We start from the raw sequence: 20,539 nt of genomic DNA, 5'->3' as shown, positions 1-20,539 counted from the left end.
AAACCAGACAAGCCTGTACTTTGCGAATCTCAGCACATTCTTCTTAGAAATCAGCATTCCTAGGTATCTTCGGAGTTTTCAAAATTACATTTTAATCATACTTCTAACCATCTTCAGATGCAGATTTCTTTTCTGTTTGTTTTAATCATCTTAATTTTCAGCTATATAAAACTGAAAATTGGAAACACCCCAATCTGAATGTTTTTTAACTGGATATGGAAGTAGATGTCTTACCTGAACGGTGATCAAGGGATACTGAAAGAAAGAAAGAAAAAAAGCAGATAAATACTTTAGTGAAACTTTTTTTTTTGCCAAATAGTATCAGTTCCAAGATTTATTTTTTAATCAATTCTTTTAGCTAGTGTATAAAACAATAGTCTTTGTTATCATATTTTCATACATATATATCATTGTATCACGATCGGGTTCACTTCACATTACCCTCTGCTGTCCACCCCACCTGTCCTTGTGTGTGTGTGTGTTGTAATCCTGAATATGAAAGAATACATGACATTTATCTTTTGATTTTGGCTAAATTGATCTAATTACTACGACCTCTAGTTCCATTCATTTTTCTGCAACTGCCATGATTTCATTCTTTATAGTCAAATAGAACCCCACACGCCTATACACCACAGCTGCCTTATCCATCTATCTGCCGATGGACACCTAGGCTGGTTTCACGCCTTGGCTATCGTGAATGGTACAGGAATAAGCCTGGGTATGCCAGTGTCTGAGGTTTGCTGACTTGCGTTCCTGGAAGGTGCTCTGTACAGCAATGGACTTGATGAACATGTTTGATCTCACTGTACCTTTAGCAGTTATGAACTCACCAAGTCATCGACAGGCTTCAGCCAGATGTTCAGTGTCACAACGCGAAAGTGAACTAAGGAAAAGGGGACACTGCTGTAAAGTGGGTTTCTTGTGATCCCCACCTTATGGCGATGATTGCTTTAAGATATAGACATAAGTAATTGCTCGCCCATCACACTCCTTTTCCTCTAGCTCTGATTTCAGCTTTTCAGGTTAGGAGTCCATTGGGGGATCTCAATTTGTATTTATTATTCCTCTCTTAATGATTCTTGTTGTCCCCAATGCTGCCCTTAGAAGCTTTTACCCTATCAGACATAGACTGAGATAGCTTGGAACAGAATTAGTGACAGACTTATCCATAGAAGCATAAATGTCAGACATTTATGGAAATGAACAAGTATAATTTTCCTTGAGAACAATGCTAGCAAAATTAAGCTATTTTAGCAGAACTACAAAAGATATCGGTTCTTTCAAATATACAATTTATTCTAATATTTTAATAAGAGCAGAAAAGGGAATATCAGGAAGTAAAAATCTCCCTTTAAAAATTATCTTTGCAATGTTAAATGTGAAACCATAATAATGAAATGCACTGCTTTGTGAGCGGACTTAAAGTTAATTATAAAAGAAAAAGGAAAGAAGCCTACATAAGCTGGCCGTTTAGAGTACAGTACAGACTCCTTGGAGGAATTCCCCTGCCCCAGACACAGTCATATCAGTCAGAGTACAGCAGAGAATCCTTGGAGGAAACAATCCCCGGCACTTTCATATCGGCAGTTTCTTCAGCTGCCAGAAGTATGTGTCTATTGTTTAAGCCAAAATAAATTCTAATTTCAGTCTTTTGTTTCTTTTTTTTTAAAGTGATATACATATGCAATATGAATCAGGATACAATGCACAGGTGTTTTCATCTCTAGCCCTTTCATTTTACAGATGAAGAAATTATATCTCAAGGACCAGAATTTACTTGCCAAAGTCAATCACTGGTCAACATAGCTAAGCTTTGAAGCAAGAGGCTTTGAATTATGGCTTGGTATTCTTTATGACACATTCTGCTTAGAACAATAGTTAAGAAAGCAGAAGGCTTTGGCTGACTTTCTCATGCTATACCAATTGACATAAAAATGGAACAGTAGAATTCATAAATGTTGCTGGTGAGGTCTTTGCTGTTATTGGCACTATTTTCTTTTCTTTTCTTTTTTTACAATGGCTCTCATTTCTTCTCTGAAAGTTCAAAGAAACTTTCATTATCTCTACCTTAAGAATGGAATAATTGGCTTGAAAAGGAGAATTAATGAGCTTGTCCAATGGGTATGTAATGGATCATTGGTTTAGATCAAACAATTATAACTTTGCATTCTGGTAACCACTGTACTATGCAGCCTTGTCAGTAGGATTTGTGTGCAACCAAAGAACACACAAAATCTTATGAAGCCATGCCCAAGCTCCCGGCTCTAACAGCACCGTCTCATAGCTATAGGAACTATGGGAATGTAGCACTCAGTGATGTTAAAGACAAGTTTTACTCAATTTTACACATTAACTTGGAGAAAGTGTTTTTTTTTTTTTTTTTAAAGTAACTTACCTGTGTCTCCAGGTTTATGGACTGGTATGTCTGTCTGCACAAAAGTGGCGTTCTCCTCAGTAGCGATGGCCACAGATCTTGTCTCAGAGATTTTAAGAGTGTTTCCCTGAACAAGTAATGCCACAAAGGCCAACTGCTCTGAGGACATCTGAGACACCTGTTTGTGAAGAAGAGCAGAGACGGGAAGGCTGTGTGTCTTCCTTAGATGGGGGACAGACAAAGCCTTGCAAACCCATCACTTCCCAGCAAAGACTCCCTGACTCCCTGATCGCCTGTTGCAATTGCTTAGCTCAGTAGAAGAGTCTTTTCTAATAGACTCAGGTTCATATCTTCCTGATGTCTATTTTTTTCATGTCTTCCTGAGCCAAAGCCCTCCACCCTTTAGCCCTCCTTTCCCTTTTAGGCTCTGTGAAACTTGTTCACCCTGTAAAACAGCAATCGCCTCATTTCCTATCATAGAAAATTGCCAACAACAGTGGCAAGATATGCTGCACATTAAAAATTTTGTCTTTGTTTCTTGCTTCTCTTGAAATTTTCATATACGCCCCCTAGTGACTTTTGCAAATCACTCAAAAATTAAGATTTATTATTGAAAAGAAACTTTAAGAAAGCATGCCTCACTTTGAAATCTGCACAAGCATAGAAGTTCCCTTCGTCCACGCGCTGGTCAAAAATAGTAGTTCTGGATCCATCATATTCTAGGGTGACGCTCAAGGACACAGATTCGTTGAGGTTTAAAAGATGAAGACAGGCTTTTTCTGAGGAAAATCGCTGTACCACGGAAGAAACCCACAGGATGTATCGCCTGCACAAAGAGAACAGCCAACACTTGGCAAACAAGTCTAGAGACTTGTTTGCATCCACACACAGCAACTTGAGTATTCAAGGTTTCCCCAAACTGTGCTTTTTTTTTTTTTTTTTTTTTTTTTAAAGAGGCAGCATAATGATAAACCGGATGCACACAGTGGTGTCTTAAAAATATAGTATCCATTTGGCATTTGCTCAACCCTTAGAGGGCAGACCAGCACTCACTTGCTGTAGTTGAAATAGAATAATGAACCAGCTAGATTTTAACATGGAATCCATTTAGCAAAATGATATTGTCAGTACTTGGATACGGAGAGATTAGAATTCCCTTACGGTTCTGAAGCCACAACATCAGAGAAATGGAGCAGGAGGGCACTGAGCAAGATGGTAGGCACCATGTTGTCCCAGCGCCTGGAGGGTGACTTTAGAAGAAGTTGTCTTTTCCCTCCTCTCACTGGCCAGTTTCCTAGGCGTCCCACTTTCTTTCCCTCCTTCCGCTCTAAGTCTGTCGTTGCTTTTATAGTCTCACAGAGTGGAAGATCAATTACCTTTTGGAGCAAGGATCCTGAGAGCGATCACTTCAGATCACCGCTCAGGTTACCTCGCCAGGGGGTATCGGTTTATGTGTAACTTCCTGCTAAAGTTCGCTGGATGCTGGCCTGGCTGGAGTCGGCAGTGCAAGTCGGACAGGAAGAAGAGAAAAACAAAGAAAGTAGTTGGGTGACACGTAGGAGTTCCTATGATTTTGATTCTCCACACAGGGCTGACGGCAGCAGCAGTGCAGCCTACGGAGGGAGTAACACTTGGAAGAGACTATCTCTGTCAAACCTTCTCTTGATACCGAGTCTCAAAAATAAACTGTGTTCAGGGAATCACACCTTGCAGTACAGACTCATTGTATAGTTGAACGTGTTGTTATTCTTTTACAATTTTATAATATAGAATTCAGGGTTCAAATGTTGGTTTGTAGTCAATATTTAGCATGACTTTCTTAGTAAGGTTTATATACCACATTTACTGCATCTTCCAATATCATGAAAAATTTAGAGAAAATGTAAAAACACAAGCACCACTGACAAAAACTAAATATCAACCGAAAGTATTACAGTCTAATTGTAAGTTCATGCTAGGAAATGCTGAAATCAGTTTTCTTCCTATTATTGTTGCTGTTATTATTATTATCATCATCACCATCACCACCACCACCACCACCACCACCATCATCATCATCATTATTATTGACAGGGTCTCACTCTGTAGCACATGCTGATAGCCTGGAACTCCCTGTGAAGCACAGGCTAGCCTTGAACTCATAGTGATCCTCTCAGTGCTGAGTTGCTGACACGAGCCACCACACCCAGTTGAATCTGGGAAACGTCTCTGGAGTCTCCAATATGCTAAGTCTCCCATTTTCAATAACTTTCCTTTGTTTTTTTGTTTTGTCTTGTTTTTTAAACATTCCTTTTACTTCAAGTGGTGAAAAAGTGAGTTCGTGGGCACTGAGGAATGCTAGAATGGGTAGGAAAGACAGAAACTGGCTTTAATCTGTAGAAAATACTTACCTGATGGGGAGTTAATATTGAAAACATACAGGAACTTTATTGAGTAGTAAAAATGACAATTGGATTTTAAAATGGGCAAGTTCTCTGAACAGCATTCCCCAAGGGTACATGTGAAAATTGTGAATAAGTCTATGGAAATGCTCAAAACCACTAATAGTATGAAAACAGGAGCTCTTCCAGAGAACCAGGTTTGATTCCAGCACCCACATGGAGGCTGACAACCATCAGAAGGTACAATGCCTTCTTCCTATCTCTGAAGGCATCAGGGACTCATGTAGTGCACAAATATGTATGCAGAAAAAAACACCTATACACATACGATGAGATATCTGCTCCAGCCACAGCAGCTACTATCAACACACACACACACACACACACACACACACACACACGCACACACACACACACACACACACACACAGAGAGAGAGAGAGAGAGAGAGAGAGAGAGAGAGAGAGAGAGAGAAAGAGAGAATAATAATAAATACTGGCCAAAGATGAGGAGAAAGGGAGAAAGCCTTCCATTATTAGAGGTATATGCAAAATGACATCGTCATTATGGAAAATATCCTTACATTTCCTTGGGAATATGAAAATAGAATTATCACATAATCTAACAACTCTAATACTGGGCATCTATCTAAAGGGAATGAAGAGGCTATGTCAAAGAGACACTTATACCTTGCATTTATTGCAACCCTTTACTCAGAGGTCAAGACACGTCATCAGCCAAAGAATCCATTGATGTTTGAGTAGATTGAAAAATGTAACATTGGTCTGTCTACATTGAATCTGTCAGGGGACAGAAATTTGTGTTACTGATTATAGACTGATTATATGTCTATATATTGACATATAATGTGATATTATTCAGTAACAGAGATGATAATATTAATCATCTTGATTGAATAATATATAATATACATATGTATCAAAGTATAATATTAAATAAGTATCAGAACTATGTTAATTAAATATAATACTTAAATGGAAATAAGTTCTAAAGCCATAACAGGCACACATTGTGGAAGCAGCCATTATAGAAGAAAGTCACTTATAAATAGGGTTCAATTTTTTTTACTTAAGGGCATAATAAATAAAATGCTAAGAAAGAAATAAAGATAGAAAGAAGGAAAGAGTAGAGAAAGGAAGAGAAGCTGGAAAGGAACAAGACAGGGCATAAGGAAGTAAGGAGAGAAAGGAGAGGGAGAGAGGTATTTCCATCTGGCCTTTATACTCCCTAAAATAAACCTAGGCAAGGCCAACACGACACGTGCTTGCATTCTCAGTGGGTTCTATTGAGCAGAAAAATGAGCAAGAAAAGGAACAAAATCAGATATGAGTGGTCATGTTGAGTCTCAGCAATCCATGTCCGGAAGGATTGCCCTCTGGACATCGCATGCCCTAAGACGTCTTCTTGAAGAACTGTCTCCTGCCTTCCATTTTCTCACCAAGGAGGGCCATAAAAACTAAGGATTCCTGTCTCTCGAGGGGAGTCATAGAAATAAGAGCCCAACTTCCCCAAAGGCCACCCTACAGCCTGAGACATTCCCTCAGAGCTGGCTTGAAAGAGAGCAGACTCCCCCCACAAGGGTCCGTTGTAATGAGTGCTTGATCCACAAGAGGGTGCTATTGGGAGATGGAGGACCCTTTGCGTTTTTTTTTGAAGCTGCCCCTCGGAAGGGATTGTGAAATACCAATTTCTCTCTTCGATTTCCTGTTTGGAGATCTAAGATTTTCCACACACAAGCACTTGAGCCTTTGTGTGCTGAATATCTAGTGCCATCACCAAAGGTCAAACCAATGGACTTTGAGACTCTTAAGTTCAGAACTAAATAAACCCTTTCTCTTTAGAAAATTAGCTGCTCCAGATATTTTGTTAGCAATGAAAATCGGACTAATCATTGGTTATTTTTTTTTTTTAAAAAGTTCCCTGATCCTCAGCTGATAGTAAATCTACTGATTTCATTCTAAGAGTCCTGGTTCATCCACAGGAGCCAGGAACACCACACAAAGAGACAAAGAAGGACCACAGCAGACAGGCTTTGCTGGCATCCTCTTCTCTGTTATCACAAGGTCACATACATTTGGACCAATCACATTTCTGAGTTTAGTGTTCATCTTTCCTAAGCACTAAAATGGATAGTTCAGGACCTTTGTGTCCCCATTTCTGAGATCTTTCATGCGACCTAAAACTTCTATTCAGTAAGTCTGTTATGTGTGCCTCTTCCCAGCCTGTCTTTGTTTGTTTGTTTGTTTTAGAAGTATTGACTGTGAGTCTATAATCAGTAACACAAATTTCTGTCCCCTGACAGATTCAATACCATGCAGACCATTGGTGGTCACCAGTATACTTACTCGGGGTACTTTTAATTGAATGCATACTAATCTACTAGTGTTATGGTATGTGGAGGACAGGGAGGGGTAAATCTAAGTGGCTGAAGCAATCATCTTACCAGAAAGACCAAGATTTAGTGGCCAATCAGACGGATTACTATTGCGACCGGCATAAGCGATGCAGCAGAGAAATGAGTACAGGGTGAGGAGAACGCAGGTTGTAAGGGTCTCGGGGCTGTGCCGTGGTATGGTGACAACCCAATGAACAGTATCAGAACAGCTCACAGTTACTCAGAGGAAGGCGCAAATACAGATGCCAACGGCAGTGGACATAATGAGCAGTTTATTTTGGAGCCACGATCAGCGTTCTGTGGAATCACGTTAGCACTGTGAACGAGAATACAAAGGAGCCCAATGAGGAGGTGCTGAGGGGGTTGGAAATGATAACAGGATTGGGGATTCTGAAGGTAGGAAAGAAAATCAAAGCCAATTCAGGGCACACTGTGAGGCCTTGTTACAAAGAGAAGGAAAGGAAAGGAAAGGAAAGGAAAGAAAGCCATGAGTATAACAACTCTTACATTCCACACAGACCAGGAAGGTGGACTTAGCATGGTGGGGGAGGGGGAACCCCAAACCCACAGAAACTGCCCAACAACAGTTACAAGGAGAAGGGCCTAGGCCGTGATGCTGGTTCTTATCCTGGATCTTCGACTTGAAGCTGCTCTGATGTGGATTTGAAGAGGGAAGAAAGTCTGGCTGGTACTGTGGTGGATACTGCTGCAGTCAGCGAAGCAAGACAGTCACCGAAACAGACAGGCAGGATTGAGGGTCGGTGTAGAGGAAGTAGGAGGTGGCATTATTGCCAGTAGGCCTCTTGAACAACAAGACATGCTGTGAGAACAGTTAGACAAAGGTTCAGAACTTGTTATAACATGTGGGCGATATTAGCATTGTGGGCATCGATATAATTGCACGGTGCAGCCATTCAGAAACTGAACGGGGAAGTCTGTGCTGCCAGCTGGCTGGTGAGAGCACAGGCCTGGGGCAGCCTGTGCTCGTTTCCCTGGCCACTGTGAACTGAGCAGGGCACCACAGGTGGTCCTGGCATGACCTGCTTTAAGGCCATAATTAATCACGGTCCATTTTAAGAGGGAGAATAGATGTGAAGTTTATTCTGGCATTTCTGAGCACATCTTGAACTTCAAGTTCACCTTTAGGAAATGGTAAAGTCAATATAACTCAAGGATTACTGAAGATCAGTAACCTATATTCAGCTAATTATGCCTCAAACTAGACTCAGCTCCCAATGTGGCAACCCTTTGAAAGGGAGCTTGTCGTTTCCTCCTTGAACAATAGGTTGTTTTACAAGTCGAGGTGCCCCTCCATTCTCAGACACTTAATCCTTGCGTCACTTCATCTTTGTTGGCCAAGAATTTTCCAGGTACGATGTGCAACTGTGGAGGAGTGATTGAAAAGAGGTAACTGGGGGGAGAAACAGGTGTTCCTAAGAAGGTCAAGTCAATACATCCACCTGGCTACTCTGCAGAGCCACGTACGTGCCAGCTTCCATACACAAAAGCTCGTCTATAATCCTTCTATTTGCCAAGGGTCCACTAATCTTAAATGTCACTCCACCCAGGCAGACAAATAAGTGTGGAATGGACTCTTATTGAAGATGACCAACAATCCATCAGTGGAGACATTTTTTTCTATTATTTATTTATTCACTTTACATCCCAGTTCCCCCCTCACACACAGCTCCTCTCTACCCCCTTCCCCTTCTCCTCTGAGAAGGGGGACCCCCCCCACACACACCCCACTGCCAGTGGAGACATTTTAACTTTTGGCTTTTATGCTAGAGAAAATACCAAGTGCTTGGAGTGATGGATACACAAGCTGGAGAAATGATGTGGGTGAGTGGGTGAGTCATAAAAACATAACGTGCAGTTTATCTCCAAAACCACCTCTGCAAGAAGCTACACACTGGAAGAAACACAGACTGAGCCTCAGCCACCCACAGAGTGTGGACTTATTTGTCGGCTCAAAACTATTTAGAGATATGAATTCCAGGAATTGAGGTTGGGTGGAAATAAGGAAAATAATGTAACGAAGCTGATAGGTCACAAACAAGTTGAACTCAGAGCCTCTGTGTTAAATTCGAAGGAGAAGGTGTTGACTTTCCTCTTGGTCTCTGTGATAGAAGATGAAAGGGGTTCCCCTGAATTAGACTCTTCCTATGTCTACGATCAACTCCCAGATTATAAAACTAACTTTTAATTCTTTGAAGAACAAGAGAGGTACTGAGAAGTGTCCTATTTTCTGTATATCTTTTCTCTTTCTTGCAACATGAAAAAAAAAACCCTAAAATAAATTGGAATATCTTTAGCTGGGTAGGTCTGGCCTACTCTCCTCTGGGCAATGTCAAATTAGCTAAGCAACTCCTTTGGCCCGGGTGCTGAGTTCAGTGTGATCTATCTGAAAGGTTACATTTAACTGTGACTTGTGCTGTACACGGCAATCTTTCCACCACTCTGTTCTATCCCAGTGCCACAGCGATGATGTGTTTAAGGGAGGCAAGCTTTACTGTTCAGCCCGAGATGGATTTCCAAGGTGTTTTCTTACATCCGGTTTGCCTCAGGCCCATTCTAATTTCCACCTGATTCTGACATTCTTTCTGTGAAAGTAAAGATAAAGCATGCTTAGTCATACCGTCATGACAGTTGTGGTACAAGATATAACATCACTTACAGTCAGTCTCGATGGCTCTACTTTGTTTTCTCTTTTTATCAGTAGCAACTTGACTCCACTGAAGTCATTTGAGGTATGAGTAACAGCCACATCCGCACTGTTGGTGTGATTATATTTGTTTGCTTGGTTGGTGACTTATTTGAAAGAAGAGAAGGGATAACCTCAAGATCTTCAGTGGAGAGCTGGAGTCTCAGCGGGGTTGGTACTCCATCCCAGTCCGGGCTCAGTGGCCTGAGGAGGAAGCGTGATGACTGATGATGTAATTTCCGGTCCCGTTCCGACAGCTCAGATCCAAAGCTAGCAATTCAAGTGCAAGGCTGACAAAACCTGAGGCTTAGCTCCAAAGCCAGGCAGAACTTGGCCCTTTTGCTCTCTGTGGTCTCCAGCTGACTGGAATTGGCCCATTTAGAATGGGGCAGAACTCACATTTCCTACGGGGAAGCGCCATCTTCTCTCCCTGTGTCCCACCGGCAAGCCCTTTATCCACTCAGTCCTCTCCCTGCCTTTTCTTTAAAAGATGTTTTTCTTAACTTAGAAAAATTACAAGTTAGACATCTTTTGTCGATTTCCCAGTTTTCATGTCATATTATTGTATTGTGTAATCATTTTGGAGATAATTTCACAGCTCTCTCTCCAAAAGAGAAATACCCTTACATGTTCAAAGAAATACCTGGCTAATTCTGGCGAAGTGAGACATAGCAGTGTTGGACCTGGGATCTCATGGATTCCATTCTCACAGAAAGAACCTTATTCTGTCATTTGTAAATTAATGAACATAATTGTAATAGCCAAGGTGTCAGCTATTTGATAGTTAAATGCATTTTAACATAAAATAAGTAAATATTGAACAGACTTGGAAGTAAAAATTTCTAGCAGTAGGGTTTTAGGTACAGTAAATTGTGGGGTTATTTCATGTCGGGAGAACAACACTGAATTACGCTAACTTTCTTTTAAAGAGAGAGCTACAGAGTGATATAATTTCTGTTAAAACTTAAAAAAGAAAATTTAGTACACCTGATCAGTAAATGAAAACCTTGTGGTTCTGGTTCTCATTCATTCTCTCTCTCTCTCTCTCTCTCTCTCTCTCTCTCTCTCTCTCTCTCTCTCTCTCTCCCCATGTAGCCCTGGCTGTTCAGGATTCACTCTACAGACCAGGCTGGCCTCAGACTCATAGAAATCTGTCTGCTCTGACTCCTGATTGCTGAGATTGAAGGTGTGCACCACCATGGCTGGGCTCATACTCTTCAAAATTTTTTTTTTGTTTTTGTTTTTTGTTTTTGTTTTTGTTTCTATTAGAGTAGCAGCCTCTAATAGCTTCCAATATAATGTGAAACAAAGTTCACAGAACATACCACTTCTTTAATCAGCCAGAGTGTTCCAACGCACTATAGAATGGGGACAACAGGGCTCAGACATGTTGGATGGAGTCTGGCCAGTGTCAACCTGCCACACATATGCTATTGTGGAACCCGGAGAAAGCATGGGAGCACTGTTCTTGGCCTGGCTGTCAGAGCCATATCTTCATTGTCCCAAGTCTTCTGCTCACTCACGTGCTTACTTTCTCGTTCCAGTCTCTTCACCGTACAAAGCTCGGCTTATTCCTCCGATTGACACCTTGGGAAAGCAGTTGTTTGCTCAGGGAGGAGACACTTGTTCTGAGGCCTCTTGACGATCCCTCAGAGTCAAGAGTGGTTTCATTAGACAGCTCAAAAGAGGCTTCCAAAGCACAGTGACTACTCAACACGCAGGCAAGAATGGGGACTTTGGCTGGGAAGAAGGGCTCTTTGTTCTAATAACATAGCCAAGTTGTAAATGTGACTATCACATGCCCAGGGAGCTCCCTTTGGGAGGTTCCTGAAGCCAAGGCTGCTGCTGATCTTCTTGTGAAGAAAAGAGTCTTTTTTTTCCAGGGACTTTAATGCCTGTTCAGGGAAGCAGGGACATGTGTGTGTGTGTGTGTGTGTGTGTGTGTGTGTGTGTGTGTGTTAGTTTCTGGGCCTTTGGGCCAATTTATTTTATTTACTAATAAGTGCACATTTACTTTTCTCTTCTTGATGTTTTAAATGCCCCCCCAGCACTGAATTTTTTTAAAAATTTATTAGATATTTTCTTTATTTACATTTCAAATGCTATCCCGAAAGTTCCCTATACCCTCCCCCCGCCCTGCTCCCCTACCCACCCACTCCCACTTCTTGGCCCTGGCATTTCCCTGTACTGGGGCATATAAAGTTTGCAAGACCTAGGGGCCTCTCCTCCCAATGATGTCCGACTAGGGCATTTTCTGCTACATATGCAGCTAGAGTCATGAGCTCTGAGGGTACTGGTTAGTTCATATTGTTGTTCCACCTATGGGGTTGCAGACCCCTTCAGCTCCTTGGGTAATTTCTCTAGCTCCTCCATTGGGGCCCTGTGTTCCATTCTATAGATGACTGTGAGCATTCACTTCTGTATTTTCCAGGCACTGGCATAGCCTCATATGACACAGCTATATCAGGGTCCCTTCAGCAAAATCTTGCTGGCATATGCAATAGTGTCTGGGTTTGGTGGCTGATTATGGAATGGATTCCCGGGTGGGGTAGTCTCTGGATGGTCCATCCTTTTGTCTTAGCTCCAAACTTTGTCTCTGTAACTCCTTCCATGGGTATTTTGTTCTCTATTCTAAGGAGGAATGAAGTATCCACATGTTTGTCTTCCTTCTTCTTGATTTTCTTGTGTTTTGCAAACTGTATCTTGGGTATTCGAAGTTTCTGGGCTAATATCCACTTATCAGTGAGTGCATATCTAGTGACTTCTTTTGTGATTGGGTTGCCTCACTAAGAATGATATCCTCCAGATACATCCATTTGCCCAAGAATTTCATAAATTCATTGTTTTTAATAGCTGAGTAGTACTCCATTGTGTAATTGTACCACATTTTCTGTATTTATTCCTCTGTTGAGGGACATCTGGGTTCTTTCCAGCTTCTGGTTATTATAAATAAGGTCGCTATGAACATAGTGGAGCATGTGTCCTTATTACCAGTTGGAACATCTTCTGGGTATATGCCCAGGAGAGGTATTGCTGGATCCTCCGGTAGTACTATGTCCAATTTTCTGAAGCCAGACTGACTTCCAGAATGGTTGTACAAGCTTGCAATCCTACCAGCAATGGAGGAGTGTTCCTCTTTCTCCACATTCTTGCCAGCATCTGCTGTCACCTGAATTTTTGATCTTAGTCATTTTGACTGGTGTGAGGTGGAATCTCAAGATTGTTTTGATTTGCATTTCCCTGATGATTAAGGATGTTGAACATTTTTTCAGGTGCTTCTCAGCCATTCGTTATTCCTCAGTTGATAATTCTTTATTTAGCTCCGTACCCCATTTTTTAATGAGGTTATTTGAATTTCTGGAGTCCAGCTTCTTGAGCTCTTTGTATATATTGGATATTAGTCCCCTATCATATTTAGGATTGGTAAAAATCCTTTTTCAATCTGTTGGTGGCCTTTTTGTCTTATTGACAGTGTCTTTTGCCATACAGAAGCTTTGCAATTTATGAGGTCCCATTTGTCAATTCTTGATCTTACAGCACAAGCCATTGCTGTTCTGTTTAGGAATTTCCCCTCTGTGCTCATATCTTCGAGGCTTTTCCCCACTATCTCCTCTATAAATTTCAGTGTCTCTGGTTTTATGCCCCAGCACTGATTTTAATGTCCACATTTTCTGTAACTGAAACATTGCTTAAGACCAGGCATAGGTATATGCACCTACAATCCCGCCAAGGGCTGGGGATGAAGCCAAGTGGTGGATGCTTACCTTGCATGTGAGAAGCCTCAAGTTCCATCCCCAGTGGAAGGCAAAGCCAGAAGCCACAGGCATTTGAGACCAGCCTCTGTTTCATAGTTAGACACTGTTTTAACAAGCCAGAATGGAGGTATAACTCAGTGGAAGGTTTGTCTTGCACACCCAAGGCCCATTAGAGTCCCAGCGTACCACCTACACACACACACACACACACACACACACACACACACACACACACACACACACACACAAATGCCTGCACACAAATTCAGTGTTTCTTAATGTAGCATTTAGTATTGCTATTTATTATTTACTACCCAAGTTTCTCAATGCAAGAAGATAGTTTCCTTTTCAGGTCTTTTATGCTCTAATTTATTTATTTCATTTATTTGTGCTATAACAGATGATTTGTAAACATTTCTAGCTGGCCACGGTGGCTCACTCCAAGACAGCAGTATATGCAAGGCTGAGTGAGGGTCACTATTAGTTCCAGCGTAGCCTGAGCTACACAGCAAGACTCTGTCACAAGAAATCCAGAGGCTGAGGTTGCAGGTCAGAGTCACAGTGCTTGCCTAGCATGTAAAAGGCCTGAGTCCCTCCTCAAGCACCACAGAGCATCAATCAGGCAGCCTCTGAGATTGTAACTGTCTCCTGTTCACGGAATTGTCCACATTTCAAAGCCAACAACAGTGAAATCAGTTATTTGACTTAATTCCACAGATCAGTATTGAAGACTAAAAGTCAGAGCCATTTGCCCCTGTATTATTTAGTTTATACTAGTTGAATGGGCTGTAGACTCTCTATTAAAATTGTAGTTCCCAGTCCTGCAGTTTGGACTGTGTGAGAAGCTGGCTGCCTCAGGCCTCAGGCCTCTTCAAAGCTTTGAAGTCAGTGTTTGCCAAGAGCCTCAGGGCATGTGTGTGCCCAGAAGAAAGGACTGGATAGGCAACTAAGGCCATTTAAATTCTATTCACTGTGCTCATCACTGAGTAACCAAACTACTAAAGCTTCTAGCCTTTGATTCTGTGTTAGACAAGGTGATTTCTAATTTGAGTCCTAAAAAAAAAAAAAAATCATTGCCACAGTAAATTAGCTTCTACAGCATAAATTTCAAGTCACCTTAGGTGTTCTGTTCTTTGAGAGATGGGTTAGGAGTCCTGATTGTCCACTTCCAAGTCCCAGCACCTACATGGTGGCATACAATTGTCTGTTGGTACAGTCCCAGGGGATTCAATGGCCTTTTCTGGCCTCTCAGGGTACCAGGCACCCACATGCAGGTGAAACACCCATACATGTTAAAATTAAATAAGAATTTCAAAAAAATTCAAGCAGCAATTTAAGAATTTGACTATTTGGAAGAAGGAACACAAGTGTGGAAAAGTTCAAAATGATTTCCGTATGAAATGATTTACTAACTACTTAACCCAGGTGCAGTTTTCTACTTCAGTTGGCTTTTGTTTTCCTTTTAGATTTTTAAAAAAGATTTATTTATTTTATGTATGTGAGTGTACTGTCTCTCTTCAGACACACCAGAAGAAGCTTTTCTTTATGTTACTACACATCACCGCATGCTTCTCTGTCAGAGACCATACCGTGAGAAAGGGAGCTTTTCACAATCTCCCACCCTGACAGGCCAAATGGCCTCGTGCTAGGAACCGGTTGTCACTCCCTCCTCCCTGTTCCCTTCCTGGCACCTGAGGCTGCAAAATATATATAGTCCCCTCTTCCCTATCTCTTCCTGAACTCCCATGACTTCCAAGGACATGAGTTACTCCTGAGCCCGGCCTGACACCCCAAGGCTGTCAAGGAGGATCTATGTTCCGGAGATAAGATACAGAGTGCCCGCCGCCTGGAGCCTGACTTTGGAGATGCCCACTTTTTTGTTCTTTGTTAAATTCCCCCTCAATCCCTCCCTATTCCCCGTGATGTATGCTTTAAAACCAGGCTCCTCAGCCTAATAAACGGAGACCTTGATAGGACCCTCTACTTGGTCTCCAGCTCCTTTTTCTCTTCCTCTCATTTCCTTCCAGGTTTGCGGTCCCCCTCCCACCCATGAATAACTGAGTCCTGCGGGACAGGATAGACACACACACAGATACACACACACAAACACACAGATACACAGACATACACACATACACACATAGACACAGACACACAGATATATACACAGACACAAACACACATACACACATACAGAGACACATGCAGACACACACAGACATACACACAATACACACATAGACACAGACACACAGATACACACGCACAAACACACAGACACACATACAGAGACATATGCAGACACACACAGAGTGGAGGAGGAAGTGGACTTACTGTCTACAGCTGAAGGAGGAGTGGGTTTAACTAACCTTTGTAGGAGGTCTCTGTAGGGGAGCAGACTCAGACTGTAAAAGTTCTGGAAAAGAGAACAGTCAGCCACAGTTTCTGTATACACTGTCAACACTGGCATATGGGCCAGGGGAAGTCCTTGCCGTTCCCACGTGTCTGAGGCATTGTGGTCCTTGTCATGGCTGTGTCCATGTCAACCATACACATTCCCGGAGGGTTTCATCAGCTCTCCATGCAGTACATTTGGATCTGCAAGTAAGAAGAACACTTGGCCCATAGTATGGCAGGGACTCTGAGCTTGGACCCATCTTGTATAGCTGAGACATTTCAAACTCCTATCAGTATCTTATCATCAATGTATATATTACAAGGAGCATAATTTGTTCTAGAAAACACTAGATTTCTACACTGGAATTCATTCATTTAGTACCTACTCACTGTGTCGTGTTTTAACAATTCATCGCCAGGTCTTTGTGCTAGGCAAGGACACAGAACTTCAACCACAGTAAGACTGGGATTATTGTATGTTAGTTGAAGTAATAAGTAAATGTAAGTTTTATGGCTTGAGAGTGTTTCTCAAAGGATGAAGGCCCCTCGGTCGGGGACATTTTTCATTCATGCCCTGATGTTCATGCTTTCCTCCTTGTGAACTTAAAAAAGATTATGTGTATGGGTGTTTTGTTGGTCTGTCTGTGTGTCTCAGAGACTAGAAGAGGATGGAAGTACAGACCCTTGTGAGCTGTCGGGTGGATCCTCTGGAAGAGCAGCCAGTGATGTGTTCTTAACCACCGAGGCAGCCCTCCAGCTCAGCGTACAGTGCCATTAGATGACAGTAATTGGGCAACAGGTTTTGGGTGAATTATGTTATTATGACTAATGCAATGCCGTTTGGTTTGGGCCACTAGATGACTCATTAGTGAGAGCAAGGAGGAAAGGAAAAGACAAAAGGAAGAGGGGAAGAAACAAAGAAAGAATGGGAGGTGGGGAAAGGAGACACTGATGCGAGTGGGGGCTCACCCCAGACATCTTAGCACTCGAAAGGTTTGGGTAGGAGGATTGCCATGAGTTTGAAGTCAGCCTGGAATCCCTGGTGAGTTCTAGGCCAGCCTGTCTCTAAAAACAGAGGCTAACAAGACAAAGTAAGGAAAACATACCTAGCTGGATCTCCAATCCACAATGATTCATTAGATTCTAATCTAAGGCTTTAGGATTAGTCTGGACTTCTGACTTGACATGTTTACAAGTACATTCATTGTCCATTACAGTGAAACTTGGCACTCATTATCAACAATGCCTTTATTTATTTACTCAACCAATTTAATTATTTGCGGTCTATTATATCTTCAAACTTCCTCAACACATCTCTCCATCTGCAAATCCCCCTCCTCCCTTGACTGTGCTTCTTCCTGCCTGGCTGTCCTTCCCTGCCTCAGCCCCTTACCTGCTCCCAGCACAACTCGCTGGGTCCCCTCTGTACAGATGGACTCTGATGCCTCTCATACTGGAAGGGAAAGAAAGAAAGACAGGGAAACAGGAAGAGATAAAAAGGAAACATGAGAAGGGAAGAAAACAAAGGTCCATAGACCTTAGAACTATGAGTGATTGGATTTTTATCCTTCATGCAAGCATGAATTCATCTGCCTGGTCTATGAGTTCTAGCACAGAAGACATGGACTCCAGGGGATAGAGACAAAGGACGGAGGGATTGCACTTTGCTTTGGTTCTACTCGTCCACCCAATTTCTGAACGATTTACTGCTATGCTGTGTAGAAGCATTTGAAAGTATTTTGACCAACAAGCAACTGAAAGAGTCAGATGCAGATGCTTATACCCAACCAATGGAAAGAAGATGGGACCCCTGTGGTTGAATTAGGGAAAGAAGCTGAGGAGGAGGGTGACCCCATAGGAAGACCAGCAGTCTCAACTAACTTGAACCCCTGAGATCTCTCAGACACTGAGGCACCAACCAGGCAGCATACACTAGCTGATATGAGCAAATCTCCCCCACCCCCCATGCATACACAGCAGAGGTCTGCCTAGTCTGGCCTCAGTGAGAGAAGATACACTTAACCCTTGAGAGACTTGAGGCCCCAGGGAGTGGAGAGGTCTGGTGGGATGGTAGTTGTGGGGGTAGGGACATCCTCTTAAGAGATAGGGGGAGGAGGTATGATGGGATGAGGAACAGTCAGAGGGTGGACCGGGAGGGGGATAATGACCGGACTGTAAAAAAGATTAAAGAATAAATAAAAAATAAGAAAAAGTAAAAGAAGACACTGAGTCATTATTGAATTAGCAGTGCTAATTTAATATGGGTGAAGAACTCTGGTAGGAGCGACCGGCAAGGGGGACAACATTTGGAATGTAAATAAATCAAATAATTTAATAAAAATTATGTAAGAAAAAAAGAAAGCATTTTGAGTTTTCCAGGGATATAATGTTGTACCCGTGTCTTAAACAGCAACCGTTTCTGATCTGTCATTTCCGTTTCTCTGTGAGGAATTATATTTCCAGATTATAACCTCACAAGAGGCAACTCTGACTCAGATAACTGCGTGCATCTTCCTTTCCCACGGATCCGTTAGTCATCCATACCGACTGAGTGCCTCCTGTGCCAGCAATGGGGGAGGTCATCTGCAAGATTCAAATAAGGCCAGGGGCCAGTGACACACAGTCTTTAATCTCAGCCCTCAGGAGGCGGACCTCTGAGTTCAAAGCCAGCCTGGTCTACAGAGTTAATTCCAGGACAGCCAGGGCTACACAGAGAAACCATGACTTGAAAAATGAAAACAAAACCAAAACCAAAGAAACAAACAAACAAACAAAAATTCAACTAAGACAGAAGCTGGAGTGCTATAACTGTCTCAAAGGGGGAGGGGGCATTAATGATTACAAATTAAGATTTTTTTTTTGTTTTCTATTTATTCACCAGAAAAGACGATATAATGTTACAGTATGAAATTTGTAAAGAAATATTTGTTGTTCATTTTGGGGCAAAACTGAGTGTCGTTAGGAAAGCTGAAATCTCTTGAAAAATCAGTGTCCTTGTCTGTCACATGAGGAAAGCTGCAGCATCCACGACACAGGTTTTAAATAAAGATCAGATGAATCATTAATGACAGAATATTTAGAACAAACTCAATAACTATCGAGGCCACTCAATCAGTAGAGAATCTGGGCCTAAGCCAACCTTGGTGATGGTCTCTGTGCTGTTGTGGAATGTGGCCACTGTACAGAGTTCCGTCTCTATGGTTCCGTGCCTGTTTATACAGCCTCATCTATGCCTAGCTTAACTGATACCCCAAGCCAAAGAAAAGCTCAGTTTACATAGGACAGCAAGCGCTCACTTGCAGCCCAGCTGCCAGGCCATTTGCTTTGTTCCAGGAAGGAGGAGGACCATAAATATTTTGCTGTGCCTTGAACTCTGCCTAATTGATCTGTCACTGCGCAAATAATTACAACAATGTTTGGTTAATTCAGTTTAGCCCAGGCACAGAGACTTTGAGTCTGTGCTTCCGCCTTCTTTCAGGACCCAAAGCTCGGGAGGGGAAAGGTGGGGCAATGAAAACAAAACAAAACAAAAACAAAACAAAAAAAACACCTAACTATAACAACCCCAAACAAAAATCTAAGTGTTACTCAGATCTTTCAAAGGCCGGGCATTTTCTTTTAGTATAAATAAGGAAGTTCTTATTTGAGATTAGAAAATATTTGAGAGTCCACAGAACACTAATGTCTCTGTTAAGCCTTTTATGATCTGAACTGTGTCCAGTTTCTCTTTGTTCACTGACCTGTGATACCTTTAAGTATTAGAAAGAGGAACAGGGGGGCTCTGTGGATGCCATTGTCCCATATCAAAGGGAAACAGTAAAAACAAAATAAAACATGGAGCTTTTAATTTTTAGGTAAAATGATTATCACAAAAGATAGCCCTGTAGCCCTGACCAAAAAAAATGTATATTGAAACATGCAATTTTAGTTTTGAAGAAATTATGCAGCCACACAAACTCATACCTCATAGAACAAGACCTTTGGGTATTCAGATATGTGTGATTCTGTTTACTGCCCCAAAGTCCCCCCACTCCACCAGTCAGATCAGGAACAAGTTTTCTGTACATCCGATAAATTCATCTAACCATTTTCTATTTGAAACTAATTTTTCTTGAACTATTTCTTATGGTGTAAACATTTGACATGAAACCTGCCATCTTAGCAAGTTTTAAGAGCAGAATTTAATACCGTTTAAAAAGCACAGTGTCACATAGCAGATTTCCAGAAATTACTATCCTGTATGGTGGAAACTCTATACTCCCCCTTAGTTCCGTTTTACTTTCTTTTCTATGAGATTCACGAGTTTGCATGCTTCTTATAAGGGGGCTCAGCTGACACTTGGCCTTAGGATTAAGTAGAATCTTGGGCTGGATAGACGGCTCAGTGGTTAAGAGCATTGATTGCTTTTCCAGAGGACCAGAGTTCAATTCCCTGCACCCACGCGACAGCTCACAACTGTCTGTAGCGCCAGCTCCAACATAAAAATAAGAATAAGCAATCCAAGCATGG

At 41.9% G+C, this 20,539-nt stretch overlaps 1 protein-coding gene and 1 long non-coding RNA gene across 2 annotated transcripts in view; both read right to left on the bottom strand.

The window, feature by feature from the left end:
• Positions 1 to 3,709, bottom strand: part of LOC110295811 (alpha-2-macroglobulin-like protein 1) — a 41,609-nt gene extending 37,900 nt beyond the window's left edge. Inside the window, exons 1-5 of the mRNA XM_085839860.1 lie at positions 3,539 to 3,709; positions 3,020 to 3,203; positions 2,399 to 2,555; positions 834 to 886; positions 235 to 255 (exon numbers count right to left, since the gene is read on the bottom strand). Coding sequence (XP_085695986.1) covers positions 235 to 255; positions 834 to 886; positions 2,399 to 2,555; positions 3,020 to 3,203; positions 3,539 to 3,603 — 480 coding nt within the window. The 5' untranslated portion in view covers positions 3,604 to 3,709. The remainder of the gene's footprint in view (positions 1 to 234; positions 256 to 833; positions 887 to 2,398; positions 2,556 to 3,019; positions 3,204 to 3,538) is intronic.
• Positions 3,710 to 8,937: 5,228 nt separating this feature from the next.
• LOC147003793 (uncharacterized) lies at positions 8,938 to 17,474 on the bottom strand. The gene is made up of 4 exons (XR_015047491.1): positions 17,424 to 17,474; positions 16,003 to 16,231; positions 13,643 to 13,736; positions 8,938 to 9,777 (listed from the first exon to the last, which is right to left on the bottom strand). It is a non-coding gene; the product is annotated as an uncharacterized LOC147003793 (long non-coding RNA).
• Between the last annotated feature and the right edge of the window lie 3,065 nt (positions 17,475 to 20,539).

The sequence above is a fragment of the Mus caroli genome, unplaced genomic scaffold (assembly GCF_978045245.1).
Source record: "Mus caroli unplaced genomic scaffold, Mus_caroli_1 scaffold_7, whole genome shotgun sequence".
NCBI lineage: Eukaryota > Metazoa > Chordata > Mammalia > Rodentia > Muridae > Mus > Mus caroli.
The sequence above is the reverse complement of the archived record's forward strand: the minus strand, read 5'-3'. Positions and strand labels throughout refer to the sequence as shown.